General features: G+C 39.3%; 1 protein-coding gene across 1 annotated transcript in view; it reads right to left on the reverse strand.

Annotated features, from left to right (window-relative positions):
- Positions 1–24,003, reverse strand: part of clybl (citrate lyase beta like) — a 60,169-nt gene extending 36,166 nt beyond the window's left edge. Inside the window, exon 1 of the mRNA XM_055031816.1 lies at positions 23,945–24,003. Within this exon, the coding sequence (XP_054887791.1) occupies positions 23,945–23,988 (44 nt within the window). The 5' untranslated portion in view covers positions 23,989–24,003. The remainder of the gene's footprint in view (positions 1–23,944) is intronic.
- Between the last annotated feature and the right edge of the window lie 209 nt (positions 24,004–24,212).

The raw sequence follows: 24,212 nt of genomic DNA on the forward strand, positions 1-24,212 counted from the left end.
TATCCACCTTCAACCCAAGTCTGCGGCTCTTTTCCTTCGGCTAAGATTTTCTTTCTAGTTGCTCCGATCACTCCAATAGTTCTGTGTTGTTCTCAGCTAGTTAAATCTAGCAACAATACTCCTCACAATCAACTAAACCCTTTCCTTATCCTCTCATCCATGTCCTCTCACCCCTTTCCAGTCTCATTAGTTCAGGTTTTAGGCCTTAATCTACACAATGAGGTTGAAGTCATGGCAGTTATCTTCGCCAGCCAATGCCTGTCTACCTGTAATCCCTCCCAAAATCCCAGGAGTTTTCCCAGCTCACAAATTGGCATACAATGCTTTTATGCCAGGTCTCTGAAGCAATCTTTTCTCTCCTCTTTTTTGTCATTCCTTTGCATGAAATCAGCTAACCCCACTTCTTGCTTAGAAGAATAAATACATCTTAATCTACATCACAGGGTAAGGAAAAGTCAGAATGCAAAAGACTAAAAATGCAACTGTGTGGGTTTTATGACTGTAGGTAAAGTTAATTAGTTGTTGCAACATAATAAAAATCAATCAAAATTCATCACCAAATGTGTGAAGAATAGTAATCGTTAGCTAACGTTTAAAAAGAAAAACAGAATGAATTCATCATTAAAAGTTAATAAAGAGGGGGCTTTGAAAGGTCAAACCAGCCACTCTATTCCAAGAGGGCATAAGGGGGTTAGCTTTCAACTTAGCATTTTTATTGACTCTGGCAAAACAAAATGAGCAGACTCTGAAGAATTGTGCACTCTGCATTGGTCATTTAGGCCCTCAGAGCCCATTGTAGTTGTTTGAAATGAATGAAAGGAAACCCCACTGGTGGAAATGCAGTGGAACAGTCCCACAACAGACCACAACTGTTCCCTTATGCATGAAAGGCAGGGACATAAAAGACAAGATGGACTTCTGAGGTAGGGCCAAAAACAAAGGCAACAAAAGTGCTGATCACGAGGGGATGACACGACTTGTCTCGGCAGAAGGAGCAAGGAGAAAAGGGGCAGGGGACAATAGCACTCCCGGCCAAATGACATGTTGAAGAATTGAAAAATCTACACAAGAAGCGTCTTCTCAATTCACTAAACCCACAAGAGCTGAGTGATTGTGGGCTGGATCTCGGTCAAACCGAGGAGCGGGTGGGCAAAAAGCAGCCCACAGCTTTCCTCTGTCTAACTTTTCTTTCCAAAATTTTTTGCCGTTTTGGCAACCAACTTGGCAAGAGCAGAGACGGGCTGGGGTGATGCCTTTAGTCTGCTCACACTAAACCAAACCCAAACCAAGACTAATCAAAGGACGACGGGTTCCGCTCCCGCAGCTTCTGTTTTGATTTGCTGGATGTCTGTGTATTTGAGCCATTTCTGTTTGTGGCCTAAGTGCAATTATGCTTCTGCCCAAACTCCATGGAAACAGTCAGACAGACAAAAATGTTTGCTCTCACTCAAAGACCATCCTTGTTATAAGACTTGCTAATATTAAAGCCGGTATCTTACAGGTTTATTAAATTCTTCAATGTCAAAAGACTGTCTTACCACCTACAAGACAATCTTCTCTATAGATTTCTTCAAAATGTCCTATGGCAGAAGTTAGCTCTGGTCCACCAGTTGTCAATCCTGGTCCTCAGGGCTCGTTGTCCTGCATGTTTTTGTGTTTTCTTGCTGTCACACACCTGACTTGGGCAATTAGTAGATTTTTGAAGCACCTGAAGTAATACATTTTTTTTTTAATCTGGTGTGCTGGAGCACAGATCCATCTATAACTAGAAAGCTCCACTAACAATTATTTTTAATCTCCTTTCATGCCATTGATTCTCCATTGTATTTTAGAAGAAAAATGTCTGTCATTAGCAAGTTATCTAGCGGAGTTTATCCTCATTATATTAAGAATCCTGTCACAACATGATCCAGAGACTGAAACCAACCAGCCGTCCAATAACCTGGGTCAGAACCTACAGCCAGCCTGCCTGAGGGAGACACCCAGCCAAATTTAAAGAGCTTTTTAAGCAGACTTTCCTGACAGCCAAGCTCAAAGATATTCAGTTGGTGTAACAGCCTGATCTCTGATCAAGCAGGAACATTTCCTGTTCTGTTGTTGTGATTCTGTTGCTGAAAACACACAGGTCAAGTCAGATTCCAAATGTTGTTCATCTCAAATCACAATCCTCTTATAGGACTTAGATTGGGGTCTAAAATTCTTTATTCACAAGTGACAGATAAGATCTTGTTGAATAAGATTTGTTCTTTTTAGATAACAGTCGTCTCCTATTTTTCATTCAGGTCAGTAGTTTGTAAAATAGTAGAGTAGCGGGTATTTTTATGCTTTTGTCCGTGTTGTTTTTTTGTAGTAGTGAATATATATTGCAATATTTTGTTACTGCTAGAACAAAATATTTTGGGGCAACAAATGTTCTTCTCTTTAGATATATTTATTCTGCTTTGAAGTTAAATAATAAAAACAAATGAAACAGAAAAGATCTCAACTTTAAGTGAGTGAAAAAGGCCATCTTTGTGGAAAGAAAGGTCACCTTAAGTTTTAAAATAAATGACAATCACTTGTTGAGTCACAATCCTAAGAGGTCACTCTACAAGTGAGGGCCCTCCTCCGAAGCAGCCCGAGGCCTATCCCACAATTCTTCACATACCTATGGGCCCTTTCACTGGCCATCACCCAGGCTGATTAATGGATCAATGTGGGAATTGATTAGTGAAGAGGAGGTGGGAACAGTAACATAGGTCAAACGTCAATAATGTTGCACCGACAAAAGGTGGAAGACATAAAATGTACCAGTGATAGCCTGCAGCCAGACCTCTACCCATCAAAGCCCTGGTAGGGACAACATAAAGGCCCCAGTGCATTCTCCAGCCTACCCTGCCCTCCCTCCTCTCTGCTTCTTTTCTCTTGGTAATGCTGTGTGTTAAAGTGGCAGGAACCATCCTGGGAGCTGCTTGTCAACTCACCTTCATAAAACAAGCCGTAAAGCAGCAAATAACAGGCTTATATGGCTTCATTACGCCGGCTATGCAGGATCGCAGCCCTGGGCTGAGGGGTGAGGGGTTTGTGCCAGTAGTGGAGGGGCAGGGGAAATGTTGGCAGAACAGCATTTTTCTCGCGGATATTTGTTGTTCCCAAGCTAACACATGCATACTAACAATACCAACACACTTGACCCTTTCAACTTTGCATTAACAAACAGATACAGCAGACAGAAAAAGGTGCATTGAATAGTTGTCAAAACATCCCAACGCATCATCCAACTTCTTTCTATTCATGCATTATTTTTAGCGATTGCAGCAGCTGTCTTTTCCTTCCAAGTCTTCCAAGAAGGTTCTGTTGGCTCTGTGTTTCTGTGTTTAGCTCAGCATCTTTCATGGACGGAGTTAATGATGAAACTATTACTGCTAACAACTCAGTGTACTCTTTGGTTTTCTCGTCAATAAAAAGTACCCCTGGTTTAGTGCTGTCTCCTCCATTGCAATGAATGAATGTGAATTCAAATTAAATGGACCTGGATTCTGTATAATTGAATAAGAATTGCTTGTGCATGTCTTGTAAATAGATGCGGAGAGAGATTTGCTGTGAAGTGGTGCTACACAAACAGATTAAATTAACTTACTGAGTGAAATGACAACAATAGTCTTCTGGCAAACATTACTTATAGCCTTGAATAAGAAGTGTTATTGTAGCATGAACATAGGAAATGAGCCAGATGACGCATACATATCTGACAGTAAACTGTTTGCCACAAACAAGGGTTGGATATGAGAGAAATGTTTATTTATTTCATGCAAATATGTTCAGCTTGTTTCACAACCTGACAGCAGGGGTTCAAACATGGTCAATACTTGAGGCTCTATCTCCAAAACAAATATCTTTGCTTATGTTTTGTTTTTGTTTTTTTTGTTAGACTGTCTGGTCAACCAATGGGTGCATTTATCAGTCTACCATGAATTTAGAGTAGCAGCCAATTCATCCCCCTTGAGTAAAAACTCAACTCTTGTTTTCGAAGGATTTGTTTGGTATAAAATTAACCTAATTTTGTTTCTGCTTCAGATGTTTCTGTTTGTTTTTACTTTACGCTTAAAGTGTAACCATTATTCTACATATAAGTGATGACAAGTCTGTTGAAAGTTTAAAGCGTCAACAAAAACTATAAATAACCTACATATATTATCAAGTCAAATATGCAGCACAGAGGGCTTGCAGAACATCTGGTGAGCAAGCTTACACTATAGATTCACAAATGTAAATCTCTCTATGTGTGCTTATCTGTTATGTGTGCAGTCCCAGTCGTGTTGCGATCGGCTGCGTGTCGATTGCTGTAAGGCAGCAGCAGCACAAGCAAAATCACTGTGATCAGTGTTTAGTTAATCACCACCTCAATCAGTATTAGCACTCTCTAACCTGGGGGGGGGAGGACTGTGCACTCCTTTCAAACGCTGACACTTGTTCTCTGAGGGGAGGGTTTCAGTGTCAGTATCACAGTGCACTGGAGAAAAGAGGCAGATGAGAGGTAGGAAGCGCACTGCACAACTCATGTCACCGATTCAGTGTCAGGGGGACACGGAAAGAGACAGGGAGCCGGAGACGATTGATTGGTGTTTACTTTTAAGCACCCTCTCAAACAATGGGCAAACCACAGAAACCAGCGTGCACTGGACAATCTCCCCCTGACGCGCTCTCACGGATCAACAAATTTATCCCCCCAACAAGATACAGACTGCTACCGTGTGTGTCACATGATCACACACCGGTCATATGGCCTAATGGAGCCTAGCTGGACGCAAACTCCAGAGCAAAAAAAAAAAAAAAAAACACACACACACACACATAAGGTTGGCAAGGCTTCGATGTTAAAACAGTAACACATATGGACAAGCACAATATAATCATTACACACATTTGGCACAGGGCCAAACAGACTCAAATGTGTCACCATCAAACCATATGGACGCACATATCCTAGGCTAATCTTAACAAACACTGCGACGCAGACGCATATTCACGCCTGCCCGCAGACACACATATCCGGACCGCTGAACAGAAATGCCATCTTGAGCCCCCTGGATCACCGGGGCCATCTGACACTGTGGTGCCTGAATGCATTACGACTGGCAAGGTGGCTCCACTTTCCATCTCAGTTAGAGCTGTTACATAATCCTCCTTGATATGAATGCATTAACAGCATTAGATCTGCAGGTGAGAACACTTTGCACCGCTCATAAAATAGCGCTGCGTCAAATTGGCACAATGGATATGGTTGCCGTTAAAATGAGTGGATATAAGGCAAACGTTGCTGCAGACTAAAAGGTTAAAGTCTTCTGACTATATCGAATCCAAATTTGTTCTCAAGGAAGTAATTGAAATGAATAAGGCTTTAAATGACAGAAAATGGCCGCAATGCAGAGATGTAACAACCGATTGGCTGAAGATTGGATTCTGCGCATTTTCCACTCAATATAAAAAAATAGATTTTTTATTGGATCAAAACTAAGAATTCCCACCATTTTTAGGCTATAAATGCGTCAAACCACATCACTTCTTACTATATATATATATATATATTTTTTAAGTGCAGGATATGTGATTTTATGTATAAATTGGGATAATATTACAGTATCAAAGTAACTGCTGCATATTTTTGGCATATGTGGTACAGTCCACATATGCCAGAAAAAAAATAAAAATAAATAAAAAATCTGAATAGCTGAAAGTCAGAATCAGCAGGTCAGAACTCAGAATGATTGAAAACTGGGATCATCCTGATAAACTTTGATTAGTGCATCTAGATTCTACAGAGGTTAAATTGGTAGGTCAAAGTGTTAAGCATTTCTCTAACTTTGCGAAAAAGGAGAAGATTATTCGCCGCCACGGCAGCATGACTAAAAACACTCACTTGCTGAATGTTTAGAAGTTTACTCAGCAATGTTTATAGACACAACATTGACAATGAATCATACTTAGCTGGGATTATTTAAATATCTGGCTCTAATGTGAACGATACCATTTCTGGTATTTTGCTCCAGCCTCTTTACACAAACTCAAGCGCTGACTCAAACACTTCCTCGGGCCCCGGGAAAAGATATCCGGCAGATGGGTGAACTGCAAAGTTCCACGAAGAAAAAAACTAAGCATAATGAGTCTTTATCTAAGGTTTGGTAGAATTCTGAATGTATAAGGAAACCAAAAAACTAACATCTGTGACATTTGTCCAGTTTTCACTCTTGTGAGGTATGAGTGGTGAACAAGCATAAGGGGACAGTTTCGGATCACATTCCATGTAATTAATAAACCAAAACCAAAATAGTCACACTCCAGCTTAAATCTACTTCAGATCTCACCATGTAAGTTACCTCTGCCCCCAAGTGGCTAAACTTGATAACTACATGCATTTAACATTTAAAATGTACTTAGATGTGAAAGCTCAAATGCTGTAAAAGCTATTTACTACTGAATCTACTTTGAAATGCACCATTATGTTAAACAATCTATTTGTACTTTATAAAAGTAACCAGAGAAAGTGTTTATAAATTAGGAGGAATCTTTAATTTCAATAATATGCTTACATTTTGAATCAAGTTACAGCCAAAATGTATGATTTAAAATAAAGAGGTTACCCTGCTTTTATTCAATGTTTTCAGCAAAACAAAGCAATCAAAAAGTGCATTGATAAATCACCATTCCTGCGTATTCTGTACTGAATAGGGGGGCACTTTAAGGAGGAATTTGAGGTAATAAAGCTGATGCTCCCTATAGTGTTATAATGACAGATGCTTCATTCTTTTAACCAACAGGGATGCCTTTTGCCCTCGACTTCTGCCCAGCCCCAAGCCTTTAATTAAGACTGGCTTAGGGCTGACTGATCCTGACACACCAGGAAGTTTCTTAAAAATCTGACTGCCAAAACCATGGAAGTATTATATAGGCCAGCACCCCCCATAGAAGCTTGCAGTCACTCTGCAAAGTCCACATAAAGGGGACTGTAAGCTGAAAGCCCCTCCAGTCAGTCTATGGGCCCCAGTATTAATAAGTTTGGCTTTGGCATTTTGCATTAACCCTTAACTGCAATATGTGGTTTTTAATTTCCCAATCTTTTGAATTCTTGGAAATTGCTATATGCTCTATAGTCCAGAGTTTATACATATGCTGGATGGTTAAGTAGTTGAGATTAAAATAAAATGTTAATTACCTCATGCAAAGTCTGTTTAAGTCATTAATAGCAGTTTGATCAAATCAGAGCACCTCATCGTGAAATAAGCATCATATTTCCCACAGAAAAAGCAGTAATGGATGCAGGAAGCTGTAGTAGAACTGTGAGATTGTCAGAGTGTCTGAGTTCGGCAGGAGTTGTGCACCACATGGAGAGAAATCCTGTTCCATCTCTCTGCATAACACAGCCATGAAAGAGAAGAAGCTTGGCAAACAGTTTGCAGCTTTTTCATGGGCTGTAAAATTGCTCTAAATCAGAATTGTTTGACAAGATCAGTTTTTACAAATAAAATGCATACCACAATACAAATCATCCAGAGACTTTTAAATGGTCTACAATAAAGCTGATGAGAGGTTATTTCACACTTCGAGATCTGACAAGAGAATTGATATTCTACAGCTGATTTCAGCTTTAGGCCAAATAGACAGAAAGCTTCGCAAAGCTGTTATCAGAGCTCATACTTGGCAAGCCAAAGCAATAACTCGTAAGACTTCCACTTTCTGAACTTTGATTCAAACACCAGGCATTGTCATTACTGATCAATTTGAAGTACCAATTTGTTTGTCCTGCATTTTAGAAATACATAGACCCCCAAATCCAGATGATTTAGATGACAAGACGAAGGTTTTTGTCTTGTTTTTAGTAAAACATATGTGGATGCTTTACTTTGAAAAGATAACAGGCTAGTTCACTTCTTGCATCAATTAAAACACTATACACACCCTAAAGATACTTCCTTTGACTTTCAGGGCGAAACAGAAAAGTTTATTTCACACGAGGCTGAAGAAGAAAAAGGTTTTTAAACGTACTAACTTAATAAAAGATTCATATATATGTTTAAAAACTGCAAACACTTGTCATAAACATTGCATGTGCCTGTCCTGTTCAACAGACAGTATAATTATTCTTCCTTGTAATTTAATCTAATGCTAAATTACAGTTTTAAGCTAAACAAAAACCAATTACACACTATTTTCTCACACACAGACAATCACAGTTGTATTTATAGTGCCAAGTGATCATCTAGGCCGGTAAAAGTTGCCCATACATCAGTTTCATGGTGAAGCACAAGTGTCATTTAATCATAACATTAACAGTTGTAGAGTGTGAATAGATGAAACACTCAGAAACAACAACATGATGTGGAAAGTGACGGGGAAAATAGTAAGGCCCTGTGTTGCCCTATTGCTCCCATATGGGTGTGGTGTAGGTGGGTTCCTTTCCCTTACTGGGAGGATCATGGAAACTTAGCTCAAAGTTCTTTTTTTTAAATTTTGTTTTGCACCAACTCATGTCAGAAGCCCGAAATAATAGTTTCAAAGCTCCCTATGACAACACACAAGAGTAAAGACAGAAGTTTACTTTCTGCCACATTTTTTTTTCTTTACTATGGAAGGTGATAGACAAATTGTTCACAGAGATAATTTCGACACAAGAGACCTACAACAGGGAGATGAATTTGTTGCTGGTCATTTCAGCTCAAATTTGTTTTGTGCATGTACTTTTTGAGCATACATTTTTGAGCATACATTTTTGAGCATACATTTGTGGGTTTCAAAACGGAGATGGTCAACATGGGAATTTTTGGTGCTCCCCTGAGTCTATTTACATCTGCTTTGTCAACTGATGATTACAAGTCATTTCCCTTAGCCTTCTCATCATTTACTGCATGAAATTGTGCTTATGTGACTCCAGTACATTACCACCATCTAGAGGTCACCTATACTTTTTTGGATTTCATTAGGAGTCAAACACTTTCATATTTGACAAAAATCAGTAAGTTGAGGGCATCAGAATAACAACCAGTGGAATTTGGCTCAGTGTAATATAGCTAAGCTCAAACTTACTCACATACCAGGCAGAATTTTGTTATTCCAACATGTTTCCTCTGGAAAATCTGTGATGTTTATCCAGTGATTAATGAGATGGGTCTGTACAAATTCTGTTTATTTTTGCTTGTTTGTTTGTTGTTGTTTTTTACAATACTGGTAAATAAAAACTGATATTTTATTTGAGTGACACTACTTTTTCCATTGGTTTGTTATCTTTTCAGAGAGCACCCATCTTATTTTCTACCAGAAAAACATCCATCCATTTTCTGTGCTCCCCGCCCTGGAGGGGTGTTGGCTGGTGCCATGTCTCCAGTGGCCATTGGGCAAGAGACAAGGTGATCCCCAGACAGGTCGTGAGTCCATCCCAGGGTAATACAGAGACACACAGAACAAACAATGATGCATGGACACTCTCACACTTAAGGGAAAATTAGAGAGGTTAATCAATCTAACAGTGATGATTTTGGACAGGAAGAAGCCGGAATACCCAGAGAGAATCTAGACTTGAACAAGGATAACATGCAGACTCCAAGCAGAGAGACCTTAGGCTAGGATTTTATCCTTCTGTGAGACTAGAAAATTTTTATGGCTATTTATTTCCAAAATTGATATTAAAACTTGTAAGCCATGGTTAAGTTCATGGGCATAAAATTGTCCATAAATGCTTGTCAAATGAAAGTAGATTAGGGAGAAAAGGCTACTGTGTACAAAAGAGTGTTCATTCTATGTTTATTCAAGGGAGCAGAAAGTTTAGCAGATAATTAGTTTTCAACTAAAGGGTACTATCCTTTTATTTTCCAAAGCTAAATTATAATTGTCTTTTATTTTTTTAATGAAAGATTGATTCGTATGTGACAGTTTCAGATAAAAACTCCATTGTATACTTCAATATTTATGACTAAAACTGTGTTAATCCTCACAGCTGAAAGTTGTAACCTTTTCTGAACAGTTTTTTTATCACTGTCACCCTTTTATGACCTTTGATGGCTGAACCTTGGTAGCCTTTAACTTCTCTGAGGAAAAGGAAATATTAGTGGACCTATTACAAGAATATATCAAATACCGTAAGTATTAAAACAGCATTTTGTGCATTTCTGCTGCTTATTATTTCAGCATCGACTTATGTTTTTAAATGTGTAGAAGTAGGGCATTTCTAAATAGCTTAAACACAGTCCACAGACTGCTACCTAATAAATTCTCTGTCTTTTGAAATCGGTGTCCTACATACAATTTTATAGTTGAGCAAGCTGTTGAGTCATGGACACGTGAGCCCAAAATACAGAGAACAATTCAATTAAAGTGGCTACAGTTAGTTGAGTCAGCTTTTGTTTTGTATGTAGGTTATTGAGGATGTTCAGAAGAGAAACAGTCCTCTCATTGTCGATTCAACCTGATCAGGATCAAAAGTCCATGACTATTGACTGACCAGTTACTTAAATTTGTTGGTCTCGTTCATATTAACCATGTTACTGCCTGCCAACGGCAGTGCAAACAACGGGTCCATTACTGGCTCACATGCAGCCAGCAGAGCAGACATCGGGTACAGGACGTCATTAAGAAGATTCCATTTGAAGTTCGCGAAATCTTTCCTGAACAGCACAGAATGGGTGTTGGCATATCGTTTCTGGAAATGCCTGCTGATTGACACGGGGCATATGAGTGTCGTGCTGCAGACTGTTTTGACTGGACTGAAGCCTAATGATCAACGAGTGACTGAAACTGTTGACATGAGGATTTTTATAGATCTCACAGAGGCAGGGAGATTCACTATTACTCTTTCCCAAAATCCAAAGAAAAGTCAATCCATAACTAAATACAGGAGGAAGGTAAGGTGTCTGTACGGTTTAGCAGGTGGCTGTAGGGCAGCCCCCTCTATGCACCGAAACCCCTCACTTCCCCCTTTGTAGTAAAGCTAAACTTCAAAAGAGTCTTATCACCGTCACATTCCCTTGGAAAAGAACACAGAAATGGAGACCGGATGCAAAGGCTTACACTAGGTCAGGCTAACACAAGAAGTAAAGTGTAGAAATGCTTTGAATTTTGGCTTGTAAAGGGAAGAGGCTCCTGTACAGGCCTCTTGACCTTCCTACTCAACTTCCTTCCTGACAAGTGAAGGAATGCTGTGTCACATTTAATAAATTGGGAGGTGCGTGCATTTTAAAGGTCTCTCAGAAGTGTAATTCAGTCAAGATAAGATTTCAAGACAGAGGAACCAAAGCGGTTTGGTGGAATAAAATTCATAAGCCTCATAAGAAGAAGAAGTGGTATTTATGGTTCATGGGATAGGTTTAGTACTAAGGTGTAAACTGAGTTCAGGTTGGATTTAGGGTTAGGCATTTCCTGGAAATGTTTAGGGTTAGGCTGTAGAAATTAATGAAAAATTAAAAGAAGTTGATGCAAAGTCTTGTGAAGACAGAAAAAAACTATATGTGTGTGTGCATGCACTTGTGTATGTAGGATGATAATTACCAATTGGTTGGAAATGGCATAACTTTCAAAAAATTGTTTGGCTTAAAAATGTTTTACAAAGCCTATCAGTAATTTTTGCGGTATTATTAAAAGTATCCATCCATTATTACTTTTTTGTTTACTCTCAGAGAAACTCATGATGCAGATTTCTCTTGGAGTTTTAACCAAGACATCCTGAATAATGCGGAGAAGGGGGTTTCCAGAAACTAATGGCAGTAAGGAGTATGTTGCTTATGTCCAGTTTCATAGTACAAAATAGAAGATCAAGGGGAAATGTGGAGTTTTGATCTTTTCTTTTAAAATACCCCAGTACCTGTCTCCCTGGCTCTGTATTCTCTTTTCTAAGAATAATTCTGTCTTACACAAAGTCCCCACTTTGACTGTGACTTGATCCTGTATTTTCCAATTATCACCTTTTAAAGGCCAGCTGGGTGCATACCAAACCATTGGGGGGCAATTCCATTTGCATTGCTCAAAGTCATGGCCAAGTACTTTCATGCTTAAGTTCATATCAGAAAATCTTAAAAGATGGCATAGTTGCAGCTGAAAGTCAAACTAGCTCAACAGCTTTAACCAAATAAACTGATAGGATACTGTTCTTTCTCTTAAAATGTGATACATGAGGTTGAAAAACAAACATGTTAATGCTGAGCTAAGTTGGAGAATGGCTTGAAATTAAAAAATGTCTAATTTCACTTGGCTCACTACAATTTTTTTGGGATTTATGCTTATAACTTCAGCTAGATATTTCTTACTTCTCAATAAATGTGTTTTTTTAAAAACACTAACTACCTATCATATTATCCCTGCCCTTTCTGTACCCAGTGGGTCAACCTTTTACAATCCAAACAGCTCTAACCAATCCGGGGATGGACAAAGAATCTGAGTTTCGGAAACACTGGACCAACAGGGAAAGATTCTTACGGCCCCATGGGTTGTGAAGTCAACTCTCTTGAAGAGATTGCACCACTGATAAACATATGTATTAATGGTGAAGATCCCACCTACACCTGGCATTAACATGTACCCGGAGTGATTAGAAAATGTCAGTTAGGCTCCATTTGAACATGACCTATAAGCCAGAAAAGTATAAAAAAAAAAAAAAAACATAAAAAAATGATGTCCATGGATGTTCATTATACGAAGAGAAGATTGAATTGTGTTTTCTTGAAACTACTTCAAAGTTATTTCAGCAGGTCCCCTTACATTCAGTTTGAGTGGGAGGTTAATGGTGTAGCACTGCTGCCAAGTGGGGTTGAGATCATCTGCTTAATATTAAGGTTGGTGTTGAGAAGTGCCGACATCAGGATACAGCCTTTCAGCACTTTCTTTACACGTTGGCGATCGTGTTGTTATTGCTGTGTTGCTTGTGTAAGCCTGTTGGTTTTGCACAGGACTGAACAATGACTTTGCTGTCTGTGTTCAGTCCACCCTGTACTTAATACAAACCATATTCACTAGTGCAAATCTCTGTTTGACGGCCTCTCTTCCCTCCCCCTCAGACTGAATATAGTAGCATTTAGCTGTGAATTAATTTTCATGTTTGCTTATACCCTGCTGAGGTGTGATGCCAGTGGTGCATAATCAAGAACTGCAACACTGCATACGAGTAGATAGGCCTTGCCGGCTTTTATCCCTTGCAGATTTGTCAAGCAGGAAACACTGAAATGATAGAATGAGAGTCAATAACCAGGACACACCGCAGAAGTCAGCAGAAGGGAAAATGGACATTTACCTCAATCTGTTTCCTAATAGAGGGCCATAGAGCAGAGAATAACTTCTGCAGTGTGGCGTGCAGCTGTGAGCGTGTCCTTGTGACAATGCACATGTCTCTGGCCATAGGACAAGACAAGCACCCAAAGCCACAACCCAAACACCAGCCGCTCTTAACACAGTGTGTCTAATGCTCCCATTTAGTGTTTGGGGAGCAGTGGCGCATGACCTTAGGTTTTCAGGCGGGGAGCGAGGGTAGCACCTAACCTGACAGCTGTGCCCTAAACGGAGGACAAAAGCCTGAGGAAGTACCGCATCAGCAAAGATGGGACTGAAAGGCACGGCAATTTGCTTGTGGTCACTCTGCCATCTGATTTTGTCCATCATCCGACTATTCTCCTCTAATGTGTTATAGTCGCAAACGCGTTTCCTCAACTTGTAAGGCATCATTAAGTGAGTTCTGGTATAAAGGATCGGCATCAGCACTACGTTTAGAAGATCAAAGTATAAACTACTAATTTATAACAGAGTATTTTTGAACAGATGCGGTGGACACAGGCCACCTCCAGTGAATGAATTCTTTTATTGTAGTTTATTTGTAATCTTTTCATAGGAGGGAGTCGTTTTTTTCTTTGTCAGTGGCTGTACATCAAAGACGAACTAAACCCACCATGCTGGTTGTGTTTATATGTCTGTGCTCAAGTGTTTAACACCACAGAGCAAAGCATGTTTTTAATTTATTGATAAAATAAGTGTCCTCATATCAGGTTAACACCTAAGCAAATAAATCAATTTGGGAATAGTTTTTTTTTTGTTTTGTTTTGTTTTTTTTAAGGGGGACACACTTTTTCAATTTGATGAAAACCCAACAGACCATGAAGCATCATTATAAGTATAGCCTTGTTTCTCCTGAGAACAAAGACTATCCTTGCTGTTCATAAATGCCAATTTTGATCATTTTTCCCCTCCAACAACTTATTTTTTGTTTGAATCACTGACAAGAACACAACTAACCAAATTTCTGTGTGCAGTCAAGCTGAAGATAAAATTGTAAAGCCACTTAGCACCCATAATCAGTTAGTATAAAAGCTAATCTGACATTATATTTGCAGAGGTACAACAGTCTGCAGGAAGGGTTAAGAAAAGCAAAAAGAGATAATAAGCGCTCATTTGTTGCCGCATCATCCACCAGGCGATAATTATGCTGGGGTGAGAATTTTGAATCCTAAATGGTTTCTTTGATCTGAACAGGTGTTCACAGATGGATATGCAAGATTATTGCTTTAATTATTACCAGAGATCAAAGCCTGTGTAAAGCCTGTGTCTGATTCTTAAATATCTAGTTTCCCTCACAATCTTTGAGAAATAATACTAAGTAGATATTGGAAAATACATCTGTCAGACCTCCTGTTAGGTGATTTGTAAGCCCGTTTTATTGTGATCACTTTTGACATACTGAAGTATTATGTGAATGGAAGCCCAGCAAGGTAGTTGAAACATCAATACGAGAGTGAAAAGGGAGCTGCAGTCACAATTCTTACTACATATTTCAGCAGCTATGCCAGAAATAAAATGGAAAGTCAAATGTTTAGTATCTCATCCAAACACACACACACACACAGTGTCATTCCTGTGTGTGTGTCGTGGTTGGACGGTGACTTGATGGAGAGGAAATGCCATCAGCTGTCAGAACTTTTATAGGTGAAATGGTTTAAAAATCGCCAACACATCAGGGTAAAATGTTGATATTCCTTGAAACGTTTTGCTTATTTCCTGTAATGATATGGCTTCACTTGCCTCAAAAATCACAAAATTAAAAGTCAGTTTAATTATCCCATACTGGAAAAAATTACTTTACATGTCTCTATTTATAAGAGTCATCGTATAGTCTGTAGATTTGACGTTTATGGAACAAAAATCCAACAGCCTGCCATTACCGATTATTGTTACGCCTCTGCTAAAGCAAGATGAATTACAATCCAGCCTGACAATTCTGTGTAACAGATGCATGAGCTGAAAAGCTATGAGACATCCACTCACAGCATGCTTTTCTGTAATATTCAACCTAAACTCCGTATTCGTCAGACTGCCTGTGCTGATGGAGATTACTGCGACTTGAAATTGCAAGTGTTCACTCATGTCCTTCACAGACAGTTGGGAAGATTTTAATTGTAAAATTTGCAATCAGGACACTAGAACGCCTACAATGTGGCTGAAATTGGCATTCATCTCCCGGAAGTCAGAACTTTCTAGAACTCTCTTTCGCTTTCAATACAGCGGTGAGTGGTTTGTGGTGTGACTCTATGGTTCAGTTATGATCAGCTACAGACAGGTTTGCTCATTTAAAAATAGTAGTTCAAGCTCAGTCACTGTGGATGGACAGCATTTAACCATTCCAGTGTTATCCATCTACTCTTGCTCTCCCCATCTTTCCTGTCCCTTCATCCCCCACAGTATGATGCTGCCACCACCATGTCTCCCTGTGGTGAAATGCACAGGACAAACATGTTGGATGCAGAACAAAATCTTAATCAAATTTCACCACAGCATCTTCTCCCACACCTTAGCTGCAATCCATTCACCAGTTTTGTTTATTATTATTTGTTTATTAAAGAGTGTTCTGTGAGAGATTCAGAGCTTTTGTGTTTTATAACCAAACCATGCATTAAATTTTTCCAAAACTTTATCTACCTGCTGTTCTCCGGCTGTGCTCCTTAGTGGTCATGAAGTTTGTTTACTAATGTCACCAATCAAAATCTACAGGCTTTTATAAAACAGCTGCATTTTTCAAGAGATAATATTAAATACACTATTCTTTTCTAAATTTCGAAGGTAATGGTCAAGCTGTAATTAACACAGAATGTCAGGATAAATGTTCATATTTTAGGTGATATGCTTCCATTTAATCAAAAGCTACTTTGTGGTGGTTTATTACATCGACAGCAACTAAATCGCATCATATGTAATGTGGCACCACATGGAAATGATGACAAACATTTGCTCAAATTCATTGTCTTATCTTATCTTAAACTTACGTGTGATGTTTAGTCACCATTCGAGTTCAGTTTAGCTTATTAAAAGAATCCATAACCATTCAGAGACAAATGAACAATGCTCCTTGATCCTAATATGAACTGACTGCAGAGGTCATGACCACAAGCTGTTGTTAATTCTCCAAACTGTAGACAGTCATTTCAAAAAGAATGAGCAGCCATTAAAAGCTAAAGAACTGCAGTCAAACTCTAAACAGCTACTGCACAAGTCATTTTTAAAAGAATTTGTAGTTTTTCTCAAGAAGAGAATCAACACGTCAAGCCTCTCTTTTTTCATTTCAAAAGCATTTCTGACTTGACCAAATAACAAAGGTGAGGTATGTCCCTTTGTGTTTTGTTGGTTTTATTCTCCAAAACTCAGAAAAATTTTTTGAATCTAAATCATAATGAAAGAGACTAAAATGTTAAAAATCTGCGTCTCTGAGACAGTGAGTGTCCTCAGAGAGCATTAGCGCGGGCATTATCTCGGTGAGCCAGACTGTTCGGTAGTAAACACCCTGGCAATTGGCCTTGTAGTAAATTCTCGGCGGAGCTGCCGCAGCAGAGCTTGGAGTGTTGTAACCGTCCTGGCACAAAGATGTGGGTCACGCTAGGCTGTCCTCTCCCTCACCCCGGCACCGCAGCCCCAAACCCTGATGAGATTAGCCGGCCAGCCAGAGGCTCAGTGGTGGTAAAACACAAACACCAGTGATTACGTGGACATTAAAGTCCGATCCCCTCACACTTTAGCTTGGATTCCCTTGTGCGAGGTCACAAACAGGTTACTGTCACGACTATGCTACCATTGGCATCATATTTTATGCAGAACTGCCTCCCTCCCCCCGCCTCCTCCAATTACAGACATCAAAAATATGGCAAGTTTCTCCAAACAAAAATACGAGACAGCAACAGTTTAAACTTCCCAGCGATCTGACAAAAATACATGTCTACTCAACTTATCTGAGCAGATAAGTTGAGTCACTTATCCGCTTCGCCACTTGAAAAGAACAAGAAGCTGCTTATTTGTCCTCCCATTAGTCTTGCATGTTTGGCTCAAAAAAAAAATTTAATGACCATGATGACTGGCGAGTTAAAAATCAGTGTCAGAAATGGGATTAGGCAGGTTGGAATGCCAGGCTAATCACTCATGAGCGACGGCCAGGCCAGGAGAAACGACCTCCTTAAGGAGGAGGGGCGGCTTTTATAAAGCTTTGATTACTGCTCAGTCTTAAAACCGCATCCGATGAGTAAAGACAAGCGCTGGTCCACCCCCACGTTTACTGGGCCAGTTGCCCCCTGGATTCCTGTAAATACATGATGTCATAGAGCTTAATGATGCCCAGACTAACACAGGCGAAGAGTTGAGAAAAAAATATACATTTTTTTTTTTTAAATACAGTATTTAAAGCAGAATTCAGTCTAATAAAAGGTTGTGTCTCCATAATGAATTTTATGTCTCTGTGGGATGGATAATCATGGTGACAAAAATCATCACTTTCATCTGCGCAAAGACTGCTCTCAGGAGCAAAACATCAAAACCAAAGGTTAGATGGAGAGTGCCCAAAAAGAGACACTTTCTGCCGTTCTCCCAAGCGCAGACTGGAATGGACAGTTGTTTCCAGTTGCTACATTTAAAAGGGCCCATCATAAAGACTGGCGAGAGGAAACAGGATAAGCGCTCGAGCCAAAGCAGTAAAAAAAAAAAAAAAAAACACTCTCTGGGAAACTTGAAAGCCACACAAATGAAGTCTGTGTCTGCCATCTGGAAACAATAAACAAACAAAACCCAGCAGCCAAACAAACACCACAAAATGGCAGAAGGGGGGAGAGAAACAAAGAAAGATTTTAAAAAAGAGCGAGAAATGGTTTCAGACATTTGGACTGTGAGTATGTTGAATGAATGACAGCGAGAGGGGAGGGTGTCGGTGTTAAAAATGTGTGCGGCATGCATCATTAGCAGACACTGATGGGAGGACAGACACAGACACAGGCCTTTGTATGAAACAGCCTTTGATGCGAGGGAGATGGCCCTGCTGTTTGAATGTGTGTGGTACCACTGAAACCTGGTTCTAATGAAGTGCAGTGCTAACAGGAGGCTGCCTGTCTGTAACCAGAATGAGATGAGAAGTTACAAACAAGTCCCAAATTCAGCAAAATACCAAAACAAAGTAGCCGGCTAGCTGCTCTTTGTTCAGACAAATCAGAAAAACACATCTTGTTTGACATGTTCTAACAGGAGGTTTAATTCTTTCTCTTTTTTTGTTTTTGTTTTTTTTTTGTTTTACAGGAACACCGCTACAGTGTACCTCAAATCTTACAGAACTTGTTCATGTTGTTTAGTATAAACACTGAAAGAACAATGAACCTTATCTTAGGTGTGTTATCAGTACCCCTTTGCTTCCTACTGCCAGTAAGCTGGCTGAAAGAAAGAAGGCTGCTACACTTTACCTTCACTTACAAGAGAGACAGATTCAGCGATCTGGATACAGTAAGTACATGGAAACTATGGGTGTTTTCACACCTCAGATATTTAGTCAATTTAGCAACTGTATTGACACCACCTCAGTTGCAAAAAACCCTAGAGAAATTTTGTTTATGGTGCAAACATAATCCATCCTTTATCCTACGACTTCCAGGTAAACCATTGCAAGTTTGAGTGAACAACTTTCCCATAAAACAATACGGACAATCCTGAACATTCTCTTCATGGCTGATATCAAACAATAGAGTGTTCAGTGTTCAAACGCAGACTGCCACAGGACATCCCTGCTGCCTACAGCCATCGACATCTACAACAACTGTGAAGAAAATAGGATGAGTTAAAACGACATTTAATTTGCCTCTGGGATTAATAAAGTATATTGGATTTGAGCAGAACTAAACTAAGTAGTGTTACTTTACGGGTCGCAGTAAATAAACTAAAACAATGGCAACGTGTTATTTGTAAGGCATAAAACATTATGCAACTTTCATGATGTCTTATTCTGTATATTTTCTCAGATAATTTTACCTGAATCACACTATGGACTTCCATGACAGCTCACAACACAGAATGTGCTTTCTGTTTTTACATTAGGAATATAAAATAATCTCAATTTATTTATTTTTTTGTGGTCTCAATCACAGAGCTGTGGCATCAGTTACATAATAATAATCTATTTGAGGCCTTTCGCCCTGTTCTCATCGCCTCGTGTTAATCTTCCTGAACCAAGCCCTAAAGGGCTCTATAGTCTGTAAACTACAACAAATAATGTTTAGTTTAGTTTTTTTAAAATCTGAATTTCTACCTTGGAGCAATATCTAAATTAAGTATTTAAATTGAAGTTTTGAAATTCTTAGTTTTAGGTGCATCTGTGTGAACCTGGCAAACAAATATAAAACATATGATGTAGCAGCCTTCTCTGAGTAGGCCGAGTTATTTAACATGCTAGAAACCCTAAACCTCAATGGTGCTAATTTTACAAGTTGTCTAACATGTGTCTCACTCAGTGTTGTCCCAAATGTCAACTTGTACCTTCAATGTCGGTCTGAAGACGTTAAAGACAGAGCGGAAATCGTAAAGAATGTAAAAGAAAAAAAAAACGAGCAACCACCGTTCTGGGAGATTCACAAGCAACGGTTTGTCCACTATTAAGACTGTCCTACCTCTATATGTTGATGAAACCTGCTAAATGCTTCCTTCATCAACTAAAACACTAGTTTATCAATTTTTTTTCTTGTTTTACTGTATTTCCTTAGGGTTAATATGTTTATATTGTTTATTAACACACTCAAATTCAATTTCCAGCAATAAGAACATCATTACTTGCCGGCATTACTTGGTATCTCAAAAACAACATATTTCTCATAGCGAGAAGAGAACTTGTTCTAATCCACACTGCATATCGAGAATTACTCTCATATACTCCAAACAACATTTCCGCGACCAATTATTGAATTCAAGATACTGATTAGATAAAGCACTTGGAAAAAAATAACCTACCTTTCTCTTCCCAAGGTCTAGTGACAACACTGACACCAAGAGGTTCACTTAAGGACTGCAGCCCTAGTTTCATAGATTAGAAATAACCTCACATAACATGCATATTTAACATGTGTGTGTGAAAAGGAGCAACAAAAAAAAAGAGAAAGAAATAGAAACAAACATAAAAAAAAGCCACACAAGAACATAAAACCCTGCTGAGCTGTTTAAATACTTGGCTATAAAAATGGCCTCTCATAAGAGTTCTGTGTATCAGACCGGAAATTCTGGATAAAGTATACCTCATTGTCCTAAAACTACTCACCATCCACATGGCCACAAGAACAATGCATGGCTGTCAGAAGACTAAAGCACCACTCTGGGAAAGGAGAGGATGGAATCAGAAGAGTTTCAGATTTGGATCATTAATCTAAGTTAAATCAGTCCCATCTGCTTCCTTACATTCTACTTTTAAATATCGTCTGCTTCATAACTCCATCAAATCTGACCGATCTATGATTTGGAAAGACACAAAAAGCCAGTCATCAAAACAACATGTAATAAAATCACAAAGCACCGCATAATCCTTAGAAATGATAACCCAATCGCCACACTCGTATTGGCTCACATCTGTAAGCAGAAACATGGGTCTCCCACTTGTGTTGTCATTAAAAACAGAAACTGTTTCCCCAGCTCCTCATTTGATCCAACCCCCACGTTCAAATCCTTAACCACATAAACCACCCGTCAGCTAAGTCCACCCCATGTTTCGAGAACAAAATTCTTTCTTTGCAATTGTTCACACATTCCTCCCTCGTCGTGTTTATACAGATGCCGCTCCATGTGCTCTCCGGGGTCGTAAGAAGTCCTACACCGCGGCCCGAAGATGTGCTGTTGATCAAAGGCGTTGGAGCTCGAGGAGAAGCGCTCGTTTCTAGTTGTTTTTGTTCCCTCTTTCTTCTTCTGTGGGATACAGGTTGCCGCATCCATCTGCTGGCCTCATGTATCCACCTTAGTCAGTGCTGAGACAAGTGTAGGCCTCTCTTTCTTGCTGTCTCAACCATGTTTACTCAGCTGGTTTCCACGGCAATCACCAGGGCTTTGTTTTTGCACAGCAACATGTGTTAACTTAATGCTCGGTAATGGATTTCAAAGGCAAGCTTAGCAGGTAATAGGGCAATTTATTGATTCGTTTGCTTAAAATTAGTCTTAATTGTAAAAGAAAAATGAAGCACACCTCTAAGAAGATTTAGGCTCAAGACAGAATAAAAACAAACAAACAAAAGCTAATGCATTTTTTTTTTCCAAGCTCCGCAAACAGTTAAAGAGTAGATAAACCATATAATAGTCAAGAAGACATGAGGGCTAACGTTGCCGGGCCAGTGTGCTCAGCCCGTCCCATATGTGCAGAATTTGGTTACAAAGTCCCAGTGGTTGTTTTCTTGCTTGATTGGATTATGGCCACACACCTTAAGCTCAGCTTCCACCACCAATCAATGAGGAAATGAGGTGTCAACACTCTGGTGTTTATTCAAACACTCATTTATTTTTCTACCGGAAGCTAAGAAAAGCTCGGCCACAGAGGACTGCCAGATGGGCAAGAGGGAGTCTGGTGAAGCATTTAGAAGAACTGGAGATTATTAACGGTGTTAGCGAGTCTTTTATTGTATGGAATTAGTAAAGTACAGAGTTCATTTTCTTTATTGCGCATTTGTGAAGCACAATAATGTTTTTATAATGACTTTTTAACTACATTAACATATCGCGGTATAACATTACCGAGATATGCTAACATTTATCTCCGGAGAGGAGACGTGCTTTAAAGCTTCAAGCTGAGCATCCATTTGACAAAGCTAAAAAATGTTGATGAGAAGACAGCAGAAAGTCTGTAATGCTTCCAGTCAGCATGAGGTGCCATCAACATAAAATTCTGCACAGTAGCCGCCACTTAATACAAACGGGGGCAATCGAAAATTCCCCTTCCAGTTATAGACCAATGCTGCTGCATTACTATTGTAGCATGAATGCCAAGTGTCTGCACGGCTTTATGCCCCCTCTCTTAATTGAAAACGTTATAGGGGTGCATTACACTTAGGCTTTTTATAGGTAGTGCTATAAAGCCCTAGCAGGCCCTGTGAGGGGAAACTGCCCATTAACTTATAAGGTCCAGGCCTTGGCTCTCTTAATTGACAACCTCTAGGCTACTTTCATCACTTGTCGACTTCATAGTGGCAGCCAATGCTTCCTCCAGGATGCTGTTGCATCTTTGACATGAGGGTGTTTGTGACAAAGAGCAGTCTGCCGCCAACGCCGCGACGAGAGCTCTAGGCTGTCCATAAAACAAGCACACGCATTCCTTCCAAGAAGGCTGCATTTAACCACTGAATTACTGGGTCACAGAAAGACACGCCAACATTTAGTATGAACAGTTTCTGTTTAAGAGCCAGCTGTAGCGTATTTCTGCCAACGGAGATATCCTGAAATGTTAGTCTAACTTCATATATGCTTAGAAACTTTGAAGCGTGACAAATTTAAAGGAGCTAGAGTAACGGTATCTGTGAAAACGTCAAGTTAAACAATGCAAGCACAGTGTTAAACACTTAAAGGCAGACCTACAAGACTGGTGTGAAAATCACTTCACACTTTAACTTAGCAAGACGGTCAGTTTTGTGCCTCTGGAAATTTATGCCTCCTCAATTACACCCACATGTCACAAAGTAGCTGATGGACTCACAACTACCTCTGGAATATTAAAAACACTCGCACAGGAATTAAGCCGTTGTAAGTTCACTCCTCCCACGAAACACTAAGACGGTAGAAACTCCTGAAGTGTAATTTTGCAGGATCATTCAAAATCAGTCAGTTGAAATAAAATAGATTTTTTTTTTGTAAGAACTTTACAAATGTATGACATCGTTATCATCCAACCAGTTAAATTGTTATGGCCTCGCACAATTTAAAATTTTGGGATTTAGCTGAACTTAGAAGTCCATTGACAATGATCAAAGCCCGTAATGAGCTCTTTACTTGTTTTAAAAAAAAAATAAAGGTCAGGATAAATTTTAAAAACTAGGTTTGGTTTGATAAGCTAAACAAACAATGTTTTATGAGTTTCTAAGGAAATGGCTTTTTTGGAAAATATACAGGAATAATGCTACTGTTTTGATTTGGACAATGCTGTGCAGACTAAAAGAAGCTAGTTACCAGATTTTTTTTTTCTGAACTGTTTAAAAAAGACCAAGGTAAAATAAATAGCTTTATTTTCAGAAACATACAAGTTTGAACTCCATCAACATTTCGGATTTCTCCAAAAAAATAAGACTGGCTTATTAATAATGCACATTCTGTGTCCAAACATATTGAAGTCAGTTAATTTTAAATTCTAGTTGTTTATTTCACATGTTAAACCTGTTAAATATTACCATGACCAAAGTTGAGTACTGCAACATTTGTTTACATGACTGTTTTCTCCTGTATGTTTTTTTTTTTTCTCACAGATGTTGATCTTATTTTAGTTTGACAAAAGCATATCTAAGCACATATTAGCTGCATCGTGTAGCCACAAAACCTTTATAAGCTTCGTTAATTCAAGTTCAAACCCTCCTGTTGCCATGTTGCAGCCGACCGCTGCAACATGGCAACAGCCCGAAATGTTGTCTGGAAATGATTTCTACACGCAGCAAAAAATACTCAGGGTCATGTAAACATTCAGAAACAGACTTACTGTGCAGGAAGACGTCTCACAGCTCTGACTATGTGCGCCGCCATGTTTTTTCTGTGACGCATGAGACAAGTCCGCAGCGATTGGCCTCAAAAGTGACGCCCACGCGCTGCTTCAGTCATTTGATTGGATCGGGTCGTAAGAGGGGCGGGGCTTGGACTCCTACGAGCACATGGTGAAGTAAACAGGAAAGATGCACAGAACTTGCTGGCAGCAGGAGACTGTACAATGCAGACTTTTGTTCTGTAATAAATATAGTAAATCCGTTTAT

Source organism: Poeciliopsis prolifica, unplaced genomic scaffold, assembly GCF_027474105.1.
Source record: "Poeciliopsis prolifica strain line A6 unplaced genomic scaffold, Auburn_PproV2 SCAFFOLD007, whole genome shotgun sequence".
In the NCBI taxonomy this organism is placed as follows: domain Eukaryota; kingdom Metazoa; phylum Chordata; class Actinopteri; order Cyprinodontiformes; family Poeciliidae; genus Poeciliopsis; species Poeciliopsis prolifica.